General features: G+C 46.8%; 1 protein-coding gene across 2 annotated transcripts in view; it reads right to left on the bottom strand.

Moving 5' to 3' along the window:
- The window catches only part of RGMA (repulsive guidance molecule BMP co-receptor a), a 44,366-nt gene extending 27,671 nt beyond the window's left edge, over positions 1-16,695 (bottom strand). The window contains exon 1 of one of the 2 annotated variants that reach the window (XM_060155985.1): positions 16,304-16,695. In XM_060155985.1, coding sequence (XP_060011968.1) covers positions 16,304-16,317 — 14 coding nt within the window. In that variant the 5' untranslated portion in view covers positions 16,318-16,695. The remainder of the gene's footprint in view (positions 1-16,303) is intronic. The other variant, XM_060156013.1, reaches the window with a different exon arrangement.
- Positions 16,696-17,407: the final 712 nt, after the last annotated feature.

Below are 17,407 nucleotides of genomic sequence, written 5' to 3'. Positions count from 1 at the left end.
GAAGCAACTAATGCAATAAGGACGTCCCACACATTTTTTTTGCTTCCCAGTGCATATCAAAGTTATGTTTACACTATACTGTAGTCTGTTAAGTGTGCAGTAACATTATGTCTAAAAAACAGTATACATATCTTAATTTAAAAAACTTTATTGCTAAAAAATGCTAACCATCATCTGAGCCTTCAGCGAGCTGGAATCGTTTTGCAGGAGTAACATCAAAGATCACTGATCACGTAACAGACAGAACAATAAAGAAAAAGTTTGAAATATTGAGAGAATTGCCCAAATGTGACGCAGAGACACAAAGTGAGCAAATGCTGTTGGGAACATGGCATGGATAAACTTACTGGATACAGGGTTGCCACAGGCCTTCAATTAAAGAAAAAAAAAAAGCAAGCAGTATCTACAGAGCACATAAAACGAGGTGTGCCTACACCATCTGGGAGGGGCCCTGGGCCATGGGAGCTCCCCAGCCTTCCGGCCAGGGGACTGGCTGTCATTTTGGGAGGAGATCCAATTCCTACGGCATAAGCAAATCATTTGGGAAAGGGACGAAAAGGACTTCCTTCTCAGAGGAAAAATGTATGAGGCTGAATTTGGACATCACAGAAGTAGAGATTTGGCTTTTACACAGTTTAGACTATGAAGAGAAATCCAGCTACAAATAGAGCAATATGAGGTTGTGTTGACCTTGAGGAATCTGTCTATACCGGCCAAACCAACCAGCTTATTGACAACTCCACAAATCTTTGCAAAAATAAGAAATTCTTGAAATGTTGGGTTTTGGAACTCAGCACTCTATTTGCCATAGAAACTCACTTAAATCAAAGTGTAGTTGACTTCAGGGCTTCCCTGGTGGCGCAGTGGTTGAGAGTCTGCCTGCCGATGCAAGGGACATGGGTTTGAGCCCCGGTCTGGGAAGATCCCACATGCCGTGGAGCGGCTGGGCCTGCGCGTCCGGAGCCTGCGCGTCCGGAGCCTGCGCGTCCAGAGCCTGTGCTCCGCAACGGGAGAGGCCACTACAGTGAGAGGCACGCGTATGGCAAAGTGTAGCTGACTTCAGACTGACAGCTCTCATTATAGAGTCTCACCACTTATGCATTCTCCCCTGGATGCAGCCTGGGCGGAGGGGCAGAGACCTTTTCATGCTCCTGTTCCCTTTCCGCCAGTCCTGGCTGTGGAGGCCCCACCACTGAACCCTCGCCCCACCATCTCTCCCTCTCCATTTTCGGGGGGTGGGGTTGTGTGATGAAGGAGCAGGGAGCTTCTGAAAGGCGAGGTTTACATAAGGTTGAAGCCCTCCCAGGGGCAGTGGTGGGGAAGGAGTCTGGCTTCCCCTGCCTCTGGGTATGAACAGGGTGTTCTCAAATGCAGGGCCTGAGTCATCAGTCAATAAATACATATTTAGGACTAGTACATGCTAGTCCCTGGGGTATAAAGAAATCAATAAGATAACTCCTATCTTTGAACTGCTAGTAGAAACAGGTATTAGAGGAAGGTGAGGGGTAAAACAGGTGAGGAGTGAACAACTAACTACCTGGGGAGGGCTTTACCGAAAGGGTGGTGTATCTTGTGAGGTATCTTCAAGGATTCGTTTTCACTAAGAATGATAGTAATAATGGCTCATGTTTCAGCGTGCTCTTACATTATGTCAGGTGCTGGCTAAGTGCTTTACATTTCTAGACACTTTAAGCTAAGGTGGGTTCTATTACTATCCCCATTTTGCAGATGAAGAAACTGAGGCTGAGTGAGTTTAAGTACTCACCCAATTACCAGCTAATGAACGGCAGAGCCAAGCACACCGAACCCCACCCCTGACGTGCTGTATGTGCCTTTCATTCCAATGGTGCAAGTCCACACTGGGCTTAAAGTCAAGACAGATAACTTAACAATCACTTTCAATAAGGCATAACACAGACGCTGTCGGGGAGGCACAGAACACGGGCGCCAGGGGCCTCCAGCCCAGCCTGGGGTGCAGCGTGGGAAGGGAAGTTTTCCCAGTTGGGAATGTGCCAGGCGAAGGTGGTGGGCAAGGGAGGAGGAGGAGGGCAGGGCTTCCAGGTAGGAGGAACACTGAAGAAACCGTGTACCAAGGTGTGGCTTGCCTGAGGACCTGGAAAAGCTTGAGGATGGCTATAGGAGAAAGAGGTGAGGCTGCAGAAAGAGAAAGCAGGAGCCTGGGAAAGCCTGGGAAAGGCCAGCACATGCTCTGCTAGGGTGTGCATTTTTAGCACTTGGGAGCCCCACCCAGAGCCTCACAAAGGAGAGGGGTATATTCTTTTGGGAGATCATCATGGGGGATTTAACAATAATACAAATGCCCAGGCCCCACTCGGAGCAGCTGAATCTGGATCCCGGGAGGAAGAGCCTTGGGTATCAGCATTTTTAGTCAGCTCTCCTGGGTGACTAATGTGTAGGGACTTGTAGGTTCTAAGTTCCATCACCCTCCATCAACCGTGGGTGCACATAAGACCCAGGATGAGTCAATCAGTTTATCCTCTTGGACTTAAAGTCCAGGCAAGACAGAGAACCTAATACTTGATTTCATTAAAGCAGTGACTGGCACATGACCCAAGATGACCAATCAGAATCTGTCCTGAGACTGTTGCCATGAGGGAGCTCCCAGTTCTGATCTCTGATTCCTCCATAGGATGGGTCTGGGGATAGTAATCTGACGGGAAGGTGAGTATTGATGAGTGTTGTGGGTTGAAGCTGTGTTTGCAGAGTTGGCATACTGTTTATACTAAAATTGCGTTGTGTCTGGTGAGCTCTTCAGGGACTGATGGCGATTTTCAGGGCTAACCATCTCCATGCCACTCTTCAGCACGTGATTCTCCCTGAAGCTCCTTCTTAGCTCCTCGGAGCTCCACGAGGACCTGCTCCAGCTATGGGAGCCAACAAAGTCCTTGTTTTGCTGAAACTGGTTTGATTTTGGTTCCTCTCACATCTATGCACAGATTCTTGACCAATCAGGAGGAAGCTAAGGTCCAACTGGTCCCAAGAAGTATTTTAGCCATCCTCAGAAGTGCAGGGATGTGTTGTTGATGGCTCTTAATCCATTATCCATTTACTGGCAACATTTCTTGAGCCTACTTCCATCCCCTCCACTCTCCACCTTTGAAAAAATTTTGCCCTATACCACATTTTGAGGAACTCAGTTGCTTCATTTACAACTCAGAGTGGGACCCAATCCTTCTTTGTAATTTGCCCCTCAAAATCCTCTTTCAAACTTCAAAGGCTACACTGGGTCTGTCCATCTCAGACTTGATGAACCAGAGCTGCTCAATCTCTGCATAACCTTTAAGGTTTTATAGACTTTGATCATATCACCTTTCTGGCTTCATCTTTCCACACTGACGTCCTTAAAGAACAAAGCAGCCCAGCTTCTCAGGAAAGCCTTCTGCCTGGGTGATTACTCACCTTTCTACAGTTTTGAGACATTTTTCTAGGAGAAGGTCATAAAACTGCCAGGTTTGGGTAGAGCCCAGGGAGAAGACTATTTTTGGCTTAGTTTCCAATACCATTTCTGAACTCTTGGTCCTGCACAGTCTTGGGCAAACAAACATTTTGCAAAGACCCCCAAGATCCCTTGGGGGCTATAGACAGACTGGACACAGTCCGTTATTTTTGTAATTTGGGTTGTTTTCCTAAATGTATTAACTGAGGCTTGCCCCTGCAAAAGCTTAATATGTATCTTCTTGCAAACTCATAAACTGGTCCTGCAGTTAATCACCATTTGTTTGCCATCTCTCTGGAGAGCCTGGAACCATTTCATCTGCAGGCCTGGAACCAGTCATTCCTCCAGATGATCTATGGACATTTAAACAAAGTCTGGGAGCACCAGTGATCCTTGGGGATCCCCACTGTTTATAATTCTTCATCTAGAAAAGTACCTGTTTATCCTCTTTTTTTTCCTGTCTCTAAGGACAATTCCGATCCATGGAGATTTCCCTTTATGTTTTGGAGGAATTTACTATTGGAAATGACCTTTGGGGTGGAACTTTGTCAGAAGGAATTTTGAACGTTTAAACATAATTCATCCCTGGGTTTCTCCAGACCTGTTTCTACCTCCTCAAGGAATGCTAACAGATTGGTCCAGTTTCATGTTCTCTTTTCAGAAAGCGTGTTGTGCTTTGGCCAGTTAATTAGGACTTTACAAAATGCTTGCTGATACTACTTTTTTAGTATCTATTCCACAAAGTGGTTATTAAAAGTGACCCTTCCTGCATAGGTGGGCTTCCTTTGTGGGCAGGGCGCCCAGCATGTACGCCCTTGGGTGCAGGCCAGGTGTGGAAGGAAAGTTGCATATTTTGGCCACAAGGGTATGACTGCCATCTTTAATTGCCATTGCTCCCTTCTCTCCAGACGTTCCTGGGGTAGAGGGCCACAGGCTGTCCTTGACCTATTTGTTTCCATGACAATTTAGGAATCTCCCTGCTTCTCTTCTTCCAAAGCATTTTTGGGTCTCACTGTCCTTACCCTGGCATCAAGGAACCTCTTTACTGTGGATTTCGGAAAGCCGTCCAATGTGTTCCCCCTTAGGCTTATCTTGGTTTTGTCTGTTTGCTGTAGCTTTACTTTCTCTGTGTGTGCACACTACTTCCGTGGCTTATGAGCTCTGTCCCTCACCCTGAGGGACGCTTATTCTTAGTAATTAAAACATACGGATTTTATTCCAATATTTTAATGGTTTTTTGAAACACACATTTCCCTGACATTCCAACAGCTCTTCAGAAACTGAAGAGATATGTCACTTTCTCTTCGAACTCTCTCAATGGATTTAAAACATTAGCAGATTTTATTTGCTCTTGGACATGTCTTTTAATGTCTGTGATCAGGTTACTAAGATCCACCCCCCACCGACCCACCCCCCCCCCCCCGCCCCACTCGCACATGCAAGGCAGATTCTTTTAATTTATTTGTTTTTCTGTTTCATTCATTCAACAAGCATTCACTGAGTATTAGGCTTTGAGTGGGTTTTGGGAGTTTTCGGATAAGCAGCAGACAGTTCCCCCCCCAACCCCAGGAAGCCCAGGGGCGCAGGCAGATGTGGAGACAAATAATTCTAGCTCTGAGGACTCTGAGAGGGGTGATTGTGCGGTGTCTCAGGAGCCCCACGTTTATTCCCCATCCCTGTTGCCTCAAATTAACTTGGGACTTTACCAGGCTGAAGAATCTTTTAGAATGGGGGTCTTCGTCAGTAGCTTCTTTAACGAACTGGACCACTGACTGCAAAGCAAGACTTCATTAGTACCAGATCTGGTGACAACTGTGTCACCATTGGCCTCATACTGTCTGGTACACATCTGTCAAAATTCCACCTTGTGGACAAATCACATCAGACTGCTCTGTGGGGTAGCAACATCCCTGCTCAGGGGTCCACTTTGGAGGACCAGGTTGGCATGGGACATCAGCATGGAGTGTCCACCTCAGAAGCTTCCAGAAGCACACCCCTGCTTGGTAGGCATGGGCATATCATGATGCTGGAAAGATATAAAAGGGATTTTTAAAAAAAACAAAATGCTAGGAGAACAAATTTTCTGGACTTTCCGTTTCCTTCAATCTAACATCAAATTTATTTCAAGAAATTGAAACAGTAATATACACACATGTTCAAAAATCAATTTCCTGTTAATGAAATCAGGTGACTATCCCTGGAGGCCATAACTATCAACAGTTTCATGTGCATCTTTCTAGATATTTCCATATGCACATAAGCACACATAAAAATCAACCAATCCATCAATCAACCTATTTATCTATGTAGCTAGCTACCATTTTACCAAAAAGTATTAGCAAGCCCTCAACTGCTCCCTCCCCAGTGGGTATTTCCTTTTTTCATTCTGACTTTCAGCGAAATAGCCCTATGAGTCCCTCCATTATGTCAGGAGCTGAGGACTCCAAGAAGAACTGAGTTCCCCAGCCAAAGGGGATGTACGTATGTAGAGGTAGACTTAAATATAAAACAGTCCATGTGAAAAAAGAAGCAGACTCAAAGGTACAGAGAACTAGGGGTCACCAGTGAGGAGAGGGAAGGGTGGAGAGGAAATATAGGGGTAGGGGATTAAGAAGTGCAAACTATTAAGTATAAAATAAGCTACAAGGATATACTGTACAAGGGGGATATAGTCAATATTTTGTAATAACAATAAATGGAGTATAACTTGTAAAAATTATGAATCCCTATATTGTACACCTGTAACATATATCATACATCAACTATACTTCACTTAAAAAATAAATAAAAATAAATAAATAAATAAAATAAAATAGTCCATATGAGGAATGCCAAATGCCTTTTAAAACTACATCCTCTTCTCTTCCTGGACTTCAATTCTCATTCGAAAACACGTCTTCTCTCTTCTCTCATCCATAAGTCAGACAACCCTCATTTACCCCAATTTACACTGCAGAAGGCAAGTAACCTGCCTGAGGTGACCCAGCTGGCTTGGTGGCAGAGTGGGGTTTGGGCAGGTCTGGGTGACTCCCAGCTGTCACACCACCTCTGATGAGCTCACTAACTCCTTCCCAGGCATGGAGATGTTTGGTCTTCTCTCTGCCTCCACTGACCCTCGTGCATCTCTGTACTCATCCTCTTACTCAGAACAGAAGGAAGGACTCCCTTTGAGGTCCCCCAGCCTCAGCCCAGGCTGGGTTGGAGCCCTCCTGATGACATGCTAACAGTTTCTGAGGTCACATTTCCATAATTTAAGCCCCTCCTTCCGTCCTTCGCACCTCTCCTTCTTGACCTCTGAGATTCTCAGTAAGCTCCTGGGGCAGCCTCATTTATTCTTTTGATACCTCTCCCCTTCCTTGCTAACTGGGATTATAAGCTAGTACATAGCTGGAGTTTCATGTATGAAAGTCTTCCTCACTTTCCTCTTGAGCTCTTGTCTGCGACTCCAGTGCACACCTACTAGCTGGTCTACAGTTGCAAATTCTTCTGCCTACAAAGCCCAGTACGAAAGTGATAGTATTTGTGAATTGCTTCATTGTCGGTGTTGAGATTGAGAGTTTTTAGACACTGCAGTGGATGTGGGGAAAGAGAGAGACCTGGGATTTGGAGCAGTTCTAACTCTAGCTGTGTGGTCCCTGTCCTTTCCTACCTTTGGACCCGCAGCCTCTCAATCTGCAGAATCGTGGCCTGGCTGCCCGCCACATCCCACCGCCCCCCCAGGGGGGTGGGCGGTCTCCCAGCTTCACGGTCTGGTATCTCTAGGAACTCAGTGAACTACTGTTGGCTTTGTAACTAACTGGCCTTGCCCATACCTGACTCTGAGGACCCATCCTGGGGCCTCATCTGGAACATTTCTGGGTTCTCCCAAGCGAAATGTTGCTGAGCAAGTAGGAAATGTTATTTGAAAAGTGACACTTCTATGTTTTAGTGTCAGCATGAAATTCTTCAGCAGTCATACCCAGCAATACTACTGTATACCTGAAACCACACCTTGTAAACATTTACTAACGTCTTGTTTTAAAGCAACTTCTGGGTACCCATACTGAGATGCACCAGGTTCCTGTAAGGGAGGACAGACCACCCAGTGTCTACTTCTCCCCATTCCAGTAAGTTCTTGGGAGAAGAACCAACTTGGACCCATTTATCCACCAAATGGCAACTATTTGAATTGATCAGCGAGTCTGCGTCTCTCTCCCAACCAGCAGAAGGACGCAGTATTTGGATTAATGAACAAGTCGGTGCCGAGCACAAATACCACAGACATTTAGCAATAGGAACAGAGGACCAAGTTATTCATCAAATTCAAAATTGTTTAGAATGGCTAATGCAAAGCTGAAATGAAGAAGATCCCCAGCTGATGGGCGGTGGGGAAGGGTGCCAATCGAGAAAGAACAAATGTGTTGCTTATGTGACATTAGCCTCTACCACGATGGTATTCTTTTTTTCAATTTGTTGGAGGCTGAGGGAATGTCTGCACTTTTACATAACAGAGGCAATATGGCATGCTGGCCAAGAACATGCAGTCTGAACAGACTGTCTAAACCTCAGTTATCTCATCTGAAAAATGGGGATAGACTCTGGCTCCCTCAGAGGATTATTGTGAGGATTAAATGAGTTAACACAACAATAGAAAATTTAGAGCAGATGCCTGGCATAGAGTAAGTGTTGATAAGTAGTTGCCAATGTTAGTTTTATATCATGGATAAGAACCATTGTTTTGATTGTAACAAAGTATCTACTAGGTACCTGATTCTGCTACAGCCTTTGTATGCGTGGGGACAGTGGGGAAATCTGTAGCGTTCCCCAAGGACTTTTATTTCATTTTTTAAATTAAAAAAAATTAAAAAAATATTAATACAATTTTTAAAGGTTACACTCCATTTACAATTATTACAAAATATTGGCTGTATTCCCCATGTTGTACAATACATCCTTGTAACCTATCTTACACCCGATAGTTTGTATCTCCCACTCCACCAGCTCTGTATTGCCAGCCCCTCCCCACTGGTAACCACAGGTTTGTTCTCTATACCTGTGAGTCTGCTTCTTTTTATTTTGTTATATTCAGTAGTTCGTTGTATTTTTTTAAATTCCACATATAAGTGATATCATACAGTATTTGTCTTTCTCTGTCTGACGTATTTCACTTAGCACAATGCCCTCCAAGTCCATCCATGTTGCTGTAAATGACAAAATTCCATTCTTTATTTATGGCTAATATTCCATTGTGTGTAATGTATATGTCAGTGTGTGTGTATATATATCTCTATATCTAATCTATCTATCTATCTATCTATATGACATGTCTTCTCTATGCATTCATCTGTTGGTGGACACTTAGGTTGTTTCCACATCTTGGCAATTTTACGTAGCGCTGCTATGAATACTGGGGTGCACGTATCTTTTCGAATTAGTGCCCAAGGACTTTTAGATAACCTTGACTTCTGGGTGGGTTCTAAGTGCATGATCAGTTATACTCCAGTTTTATTGATCAACCACTATAAGACAAAGTCTCCCACGTAACTGTAGGGTGGTCTCAACTATGGGATGGGCACAGCTGTCTCCAATTCAAAATGAGGAGACTGAGACTCAGGGAGATTATGTGACTTGTCCAAGGTCACCAAGAATATAAATGGCAGAGAGAGGCTCAAAACCAGGCCTTGTGATGCCAAGTCCAATGTATTTCCCACCAAATCACAGCTACTTCTCATCTTCACTGGGGTTTACTTTTTCCTGTTATGCTCCATATGTATAATGATGGGTCATTCATTAGAGATGTGAGCATGTTTAGAGATACACTGTTTTCCATAAACAAACTAAAATATTAAAATGTTTTAAGGAAAGAAAAATTTTCCTGAACCATCTCCCCTACCCCCCTAAAAACTTATGCAAGTTGAAATACTTATAGATTCTTCTTCTTTCTTTTGGATGTTAAATGGTATCTTTAGGTCAAGGTTTCATAGAGTGCTTACCTGACTTAATAGCCTCTGAGTGACAGGTAAATATAATACAACAAGATGTTTAGGTAAATCTATCTACAGTATCCATTCACCGCAGTCCGTTCAGACCTCAAGCTATTCAGAGCATGTCTTAATTAAATTCAAAGCCAGATGGGCTTCCACCCCTAGAGATTGGTCATTGACCCAGAAAGGGAGGACTTACGTGCCATCTTGGTTTGGGTGCCGTTTTGGCTTGGGTTTGCTTTGCCCTCATTGGCTCTTGGCCCAGGTGTGTGTATGTAGGGAGCAGTATGCTCCCTAGCAATGAACCCCTGAAGTCAGTAGACTCTGCCAATAGCATCCACTTGCTCATGAAGAAATCAGATGCTTGGAGTTTAGGGATCTCCTTTCTCAAAATGCTCTTAGCAGAGAAAAATAAAAGCAATGTAAACCCTCACAGCATTGAAGAGGGTGGCCTCTAGCTTTTCCTGACCATACGATCTTGAGATACCCAAGGATACAAAAACAAGTATGCCTCAGGATAGTAAGGGAAGCACTTTGAAATCAGTATTCTGAAATCTGAATTTCAAACTATTTTAGCTGCACTGACTGATGTAAAACAACACAAATTAAACTCCCATGAATCCCTTGCTCTGGGGCAGAATGAATTACCAACCTTAGGAGTGAGGGGTCATTAGCAGGTCTGGACCTGTGAGGGGAAGCCCTCATGAGCCTCATCCCGTCTACAGGTAAGTCTGCACTCAAAGCTCTCTCTCTCTCTACTTTTTATTTTGGCCATACCACACAGCTTGCGGGATCTCAGTTCCCCGACCAGGGACTGAACCCAGACCATGGCAGTGAAAGTCCCGAATCCTAACCACAAGACCACCAGGGAACACCCATAAGCTCTATGTTTCTTTTTGCTTGCATAAATGGAAGCCCATCTGAGAAAGTGCAATTGTATTAAAAATCTATTTATTATTTATATTCTACCTCCTTCCATGAAGGATATTAAATTAAATGTAAATGAAAGTTATATACCAAAACTTCCAAACAAACATTAATTCTTATTCTTTCCAATTAATTCTTATCCTTTTCAAGGTACCAATTGTTTTGAAGAAAGCTGGTAGTTTTTACGATTCTATGAGTGAAATATGCATTTCCACGTGCTCTTCTGTTATGAATCTGTCACATTCACACTTGTCAAGTGGAGCACAAGGTGCTGGATGGTGAGCCAGGGTTCAACTGCAGACCACGAGAGAAACTGAAATAGGGAAGTTCATTACTCACAGGTCCTGGAGGAAGTACCTGGTGCACTTCTAGGGGCCACATGGGGAAGTCAAGGCCCAGTGCAAACAGAAAACAGGACCTGGGGCACATGTCTTTTTTTGTGTGTGTGGTACATGGGCCTCTCACTGTTGTGGCCTCTCCCGTTGCGGAGCACAGGCTCCGGATGCGCAGGCTCAGCGGCCATGGCTCACGGGCCCAGCCGCTCCGCGGCATGTGGGATCTTCCCAGACCGGGGCACGGACCCGCGTCCCCTGCATCGGCAGGCGGACACTCAACCACTGCGCCACCAGGGAAGCCCTGTGGCACATGTCTTGATTAGGGTCTGTGGGCAGAGTGCTTTGGGGTTCCTGAGCTAAGGCCAGATAGATCAATTCAAACCAAAAGAGTGAGCTTTCGGTGAGCCTGATGGAGATCTTAGCTGACGGGTGCACAAGGGGTAGGCCCTGGGGAGGAGGGGAGACTGTGGGTCACGAGGGCTGGCTGCTACTTAGCGCATGCACTTGTATGAGGGGGCTGGTGTCAATTTAAGGTCCTCACAGGCCACTTGGCCAAACAAAATGGATGCAGAGGCAGCAATACCATGGGGTAGCTTAGCTGCACCCTCAGCAGTCCAAGGGACTTGTTCTTGTAAGAGTCATCTATTCTATTTTATTCTATTCTATTCTGGGGCCAAAAATGCACACTGGCAGCAAATTTCCAAGTCACTGTGATGGCCCAGCAGATGTTTCCTGAGCTAGCCTCTTTGACAGCCAGGTAAATGCATTCCTGCAAGGGGTAACCAGGGAGATGTGGTAGTCTCACAAGTGGATTGGACTTTGATGAAGAGGATAAAATGGTGAAAGCACCTTGAACAACTAGATATCATGGATTTTAAATAGCGAACCTGGAGGAAAATACACACTGTGGTCCAGATCAATTGGGAAATGTATTAAAAAGTCTGTCAGGAGACTGAATTCTCAGGTGGAGTGTTCACATTGTAACCGACAAGGCTTATACCATGACGGATGTTTAGGAAGCCATTATGGGTCAGTCTTTGTGTGTTCCTATGTTTCCACCTGGTCTCGTTTAAAGAAGTCATCAAGGAGAAAACTCCTAAAGAGGACGAAAAATTGTTTGCATCCACCTTCGAGAAGAATAAGTGTGCTAAGAAGAAGTAATGGGAGATTTCTCAAAAAACTAAAAATACAACTACCATATGACCCAGCAATTCCACTCCTGGGCATATACTTGAAAAAAACCAGAAACACCGATTCTAAAAGATATGTGCATCCCCATGTTCATAGCAGCATTATTTACAATTTACAACTGCCAAGATATGGAAGCAACCATAGGTGTGATATATATACATGCTGGAATACTACTCAGTCATAAAAAGAATGGAATTTTGCCATTTGCAGCAACATCGATGGACTTGGAGGGCATTGTGCTAAGTGAAACAAGTCAGACAGCAAAGAACAAATACTGTATGCTATCACCTATATGTGGAATTTAAAAAACACAACAAACCAGTGAATATAACAAAAAAGAAGTAGACTCCCAGATATAGAGAACGAACTAGTGGTTACCAGAGGGGAGAGGGAAGTGGGGAGGGGCAATACAGGCATAAGGGATTAAGACATGTCAACTATTATGTATAAAATAAGCTACAAGGATATATTGTACAACATGGGGACTATAGCCAATATTTTATAGTAATTATAAATGGAGTAAAACCTTTAAAAATTGTGAATCACTATATTGTACACCTGTAACTTATGTAATGTGGTATATCAACTACGCTTCAATAAAAAAAAGAATAAGTAATGGTACCGAGCCTCTTGCTGAGGACTGAGGGAGAATATCTCTGCTCACAAGGGCAGATATAGAGTGGGTATCATCAGGAACCAGGACAGATCGTTGCTGTCAGCCAGGGCAAGCTGCTGCAGAGACCTTGAGCTCGGAGCATCTCCAAAGACAAAAAAATAAAACAGAAGTGGAAACCACATCGGATGGTAACTACTAAATGATACCCTAGTGAGATATCAATCAACAAGTTTTAGGGCACTGGTACTCATACCCACTCATCTCTGTTATGCCCTGTGGAGGACACAGAATCTGTAAGGATTGGTCTTGTTTTACCAGATTGTTGACAGAATCTTTTGTTTTCAAGTTTCTGCCAGATTTTCAGACTCTGGCAAACCCAGGGTCCTGATTCCTGAAAGTTCTCCATCTTGGAATGTTGCTTTAAACAAACAGTTGAAAAATGAGAAGTAAACTCAACCGGCAATTTTGTCATTATTTTCCACAAAAACAGTGCCTGCTACACTTTAATTTTTTACAGTAGTAATCTGGATATAATAATTTTATAAGGTACATAATGCGTATTTATGTTTGTCAAGTAGCAGTGACTTTAAATCTTTCAAATGGGGCTATAAAAGGTACTTGCATTTACCATTTTTTCTGATTTCTGCCCAAATCTCAAAATTTCTTCTTCCTCTTGCCCACAGATTATGAAGTTTCACACCTCAGTGGGTATTCTTGCCTCCTGACCCAGAGGCTCTAGTGTGATACAGCATTTTCTACTCATAGGTCAGACCTGGCTAAGAAACTGGCATCGTTTTAAAAGATGTTCATTTGTCACCAAGGAAACTGACTTCTGCCTGACCTTGTCTGCACACCTGGGCAAGACAGTTCTTCATTTTTTCCATTGCCCTGTTCATTGCTCTTCAGAGCTCTGTTGCTAAGGGAAGAGAAGCTGAAATTGTGGTGTCATTCAGTGAAAATAAGAAAAAGAGAAGCCTGTCATCTGAATGGGGCTGGATACCACAGGTGACAAAGCCTGGGTCTCCTTCAAGTTAAGTCTATGTTATGTTTGCTGAATGGATAAACAATGAATGTTGTTTGAAAAGCAAAGCCATTCTCCAGAGAGCCACAGGAACACTGCAGACACGTAAACGTGGTTTGAACTTACACTTGGGATGTTGTAAGTCAAGTTCTAGAACAGTGATCTTTAAGTAGGAGTGCCTCCTTGTTTCACAGAAATAACAGATTCCAATAAGCCTGAACTTTGTTTATGATCAGTTTCATTTGGGTATATCCTGTCTCTTTTTCTGGATGGCAGGCTTCTGGAGAGATAGGTGAACACATCTCCTATGGCATGCCCTATTTGGGGGCCATACTTGGTAAAACCAAGTGCTTGAGTTTAATTCATTCGGTAGCAAGGCTGTAGGGAAAAAAGCACTTTAAACTCACAGAACCTTGGCTATTCCTCTGCACCTCTCTGGGCATCAGTTTCCTCTTCTGAGCAGTGGAAATGCCAGCACCTCTTCCTGCCTGCTTCCTAGAAGCAGCGAGCATCACTGTGAGAGTGACTTGAAAAACTCCCTGTCCCAGTGTTAGGAATGCTGACTACCTTTTCATTTTATTTTGCGTCTCCTCATCTAAGAACTCCTGTATTGGGCTCCTACAGGGCGGGTGAAGAGCCAAGTCAAGGGTCATATTAACCAGGAGCTTCTCATCCTCCATTCTGTATTATTACACCCACTGGGGATGGAGCGAGTCATGCCTTGGAGACGCTTGTAAGGAAAGAAAGCAGACAGAGGTTTCTTAGCAAAGGTCAGAGAAGCCCTCTTTGAATAAGATGCCAGGTTACTGCAAGACCCTCTTTGTCATAAATCTAGTTATTAAATAAACACCTGCAAACGGCGAGGCAGTTTGAGATAGCGTGGGGAGTGAGCAGATAAGCCACTCACCACTCCATATGTCTATTCAGAGCACAAGCACCTGTCACCTGGGAGGGAAATGATGGGAGCAGGGCTATTGAAAAAAGGAGGCTGGGACCTCCCTCACCGCCACCACACCTCAGAGGATCTTAAGGGGGCAAGGGTCCTCCCCACAAGGAGAACACCACACTGCTCTACAAGGAAGCAGACTACACTTCAGAACAGGGAGAGTCCAGCTCAGTGCTAATATCATCTGGCCTGGAAGGTGGCAGCAAAAACCAGGCACCAAGGACAGGGAGCCCCACCCACAGTCTTTGTCGGCTCAGCTGGCTGTCCAGCGAAGTCCGCCCCAGTTGCTAACTGGAGACCATGTCCCTCTCATAAAGGAGGCCTGCTTGTCACTCGCTGTGGTAGTGGAACAGCAGGAAGCCTCTTCTTTGTGTAAAAAAAAATGCCATTTTGGTATATTATACCTTTCCTGTACAGATCTGCACCAGACTTTTCCCAATTCTCTCCTTCGGCTGCCCTTTAGAGCACAGCCAATCCCTTTTCTAGGGGTTACGGCTCAAGATTCGCCTGAAAAATCACTCATCTGTGATACACGGGAGAAGACAACGGTCCGTGCATAGGTTTTTCCGATTTCTGGGACAGATGCCCAGAGAACAGGCACAGACTCACCGGCAGGCAACATTTTACGTTATGTTCCTGCTAGAGGACCCTCAAGCCAGAAGGAGAAGGTGACGATCTCCTCGAGGTGACAACCTGCCACTCAGTACGAGCTGCAGTTCTGGCCCTTGAGCTCGGCGTGCGGAGCTGGGGGCGTCGCTGAGCTCCCGCTCAGCCGGACTGTAAATACACCTAGAAATACTCATCCCAGGACCCGCCTGCTGGTTCCTGCCTCCACGCCACGCGCCGGAATCTCCTACTTTGAGAACATCCAACTTCTCGGCCTAAAAGAAACGCGCAGTGTACCATTTCCGCTAGATGGCGCGATTTCCCCTAATCCGATCGCAAGACATCCGATTTATAAAATAAATACAATCCAACGCCTTCCGAAACCACACCACATAACAGCAGCTCGCAGGATCCCATTAAAAAACTCAATTTGGGGGAATTGATTCTACCTCCGAGCAAATCTTATGCAATTACATTAAGAGGATGCAATCAAGAATTGCATCCGAGCGTCCCCCACATCGGCCCTCCCCCTAAATACACCTGTTCCCCTGCCCCACTCGTTCCCTGGGATGAGCCACGGCTCGGGCCACGCGCGCAGCCGTCGCTGTGCCCGGGCCGCCGGGCCCACCTGTCCACTTAGGAACGTCAGGGCCACTCGGGGATCCTATCCCTTAAACACTCACCCCAAGCCCCTCACCTTCCTGCGCACCTGCCCTCCCAGGCGAAGGACCGCTCGGACCCGAGCTCAGACAGTGCGCCGCGTCGACGCCCCCCGGGGCAGGCGCTCCAGACGCGACTCTGCAGCTGGTTAGGCAGCCGGGCGCAGAGCAGGAGGAGGGGGCCGGGCGAGTCGTGCCAATGGGGTTCACGGCTGGACAGCCGGGTGGCACGCTCAGTCCCAGGCTCCGCGGGCCGATTGCAACGGCCGCGCGGGAGAAAGGGAGCTCCCAGCACGCGCACAGTGGTACAGACGTTCGCCGGGTCTGCCCAACCACGCGCGCTGCCGGCTGCCCGGGGAGAGCATTTTAGGAAAAAAGAGCAAATACCAAACCACAAAAACTTTACTGCTGCCAAGAGCTAAAGGGATCGAGGCGCAGCAAAGCTCCAAATCTGGGCAAGATGGGAGCAAGATGAGACGCAGGGTTGGGGAGAACCACAGCGGTGTCGTGCGCCGAGCAAGTGGCGGCGGCGCCTCCGGGATGTCAAGAGCCGGGTCCGTCTCGCTCCCAGCCCGCGCTTACCTTGGCGGCTGCATGAGCCCCTGCAGCCCGCGGAGGGTGGCGCTGGCGGGGCTGCGGGCGAAGAGGGGGTGCCGGGGCGCCGCTCGTCGGCCCCGGGGCAAGGCGGGAGGGGTTCGGCAGGCGATGGTCCCCGCCGCCCGGGCCGGCTCAGCAGCGGCCCGGGGCGCGCCGCCTGCTCCCGGGCTGCATGCCTGCGAGCGCCTGGAGGAGCCGGCCCGTGAGCGAACGGCTAGTGCTTCCCCAGCGTAGCGGCTCGGGCGGCGCAGCCCGCGCTCGGGAGACTACTGCAGTCAGGCTGTTCGGGCTAGCCCCCTCCCTCGCCCGGCCCCAGCCGGCAGCCGCGGAACGCGGCGTCGAGAGGTTCGTTTGCGCGCGGAGGGGAAGGGGCGGGCCGGCCGCCCGGGGCGCAGGCTGGGGGCGAGGCGGGCGGGGCCGGCGGGGAGGGGGCGGGAGAGGAGGTGGGGGTGCGGGCTCGGATTGCCCCGCCCGCCGCGGCAGCACCTTCACGCATCAGCACCAGTGCGGCGGTGGGGTACGCAAGCTGCAAAGTCAAGACTTCCCTAAACGCAGGGTTAGGGGGGCGCGGGCGGCAATTGCGGCGACCCGCGAGGCGCCTCCAACTTTCCTAATCTCCCGCTGGGATGTCCTGGAGAGTACGTTTCCATCATCAGTTCCATGATGGTCCAAGGGTGGGCGGGCGCGGGGTGTTACTCTGAGGTTTCTGGAACAGACAGTCACATCCACGAGAAACGCTGCTGCTCTCTGCAGCGATGCACCTTTGTTGTACTGAGATGTTTGTTTGTTTAAGAATCTTCTTTTAAAAAATGAACATAAATGTATTAAATGTGTAATACGCGAATACGTTCTTGTGTACAATTTTACAAAGCTCAGGCATATCTAGAGTAAAAAGAAGACCATATCACATCCCCTCCCCATGACTGCGGCTCCCCAGAAGTAACCTCGGGTCAGGGTGTGCTCCGCCGCGGGTCTTTCCGGTCCTTGCTCTGCGATTTTACGTGCACACGCACGGATTGCGAGTGGATTTTCACGGACTTTTCAAAAGAATGTTTCGCCATGCAGCGCGCATGCACACACTGGCGAGAA

This window comes from Lagenorhynchus albirostris, chromosome 1 (assembly GCF_949774975.1).
Source record: "Lagenorhynchus albirostris chromosome 1, mLagAlb1.1, whole genome shotgun sequence".
NCBI classification, from domain to species: domain Eukaryota; kingdom Metazoa; phylum Chordata; class Mammalia; order Artiodactyla; family Delphinidae; genus Lagenorhynchus; species Lagenorhynchus albirostris.
Note: the sequence above shows the minus strand (reverse complement) of the source record. Positions and strands in the feature narration are given on the sequence as shown.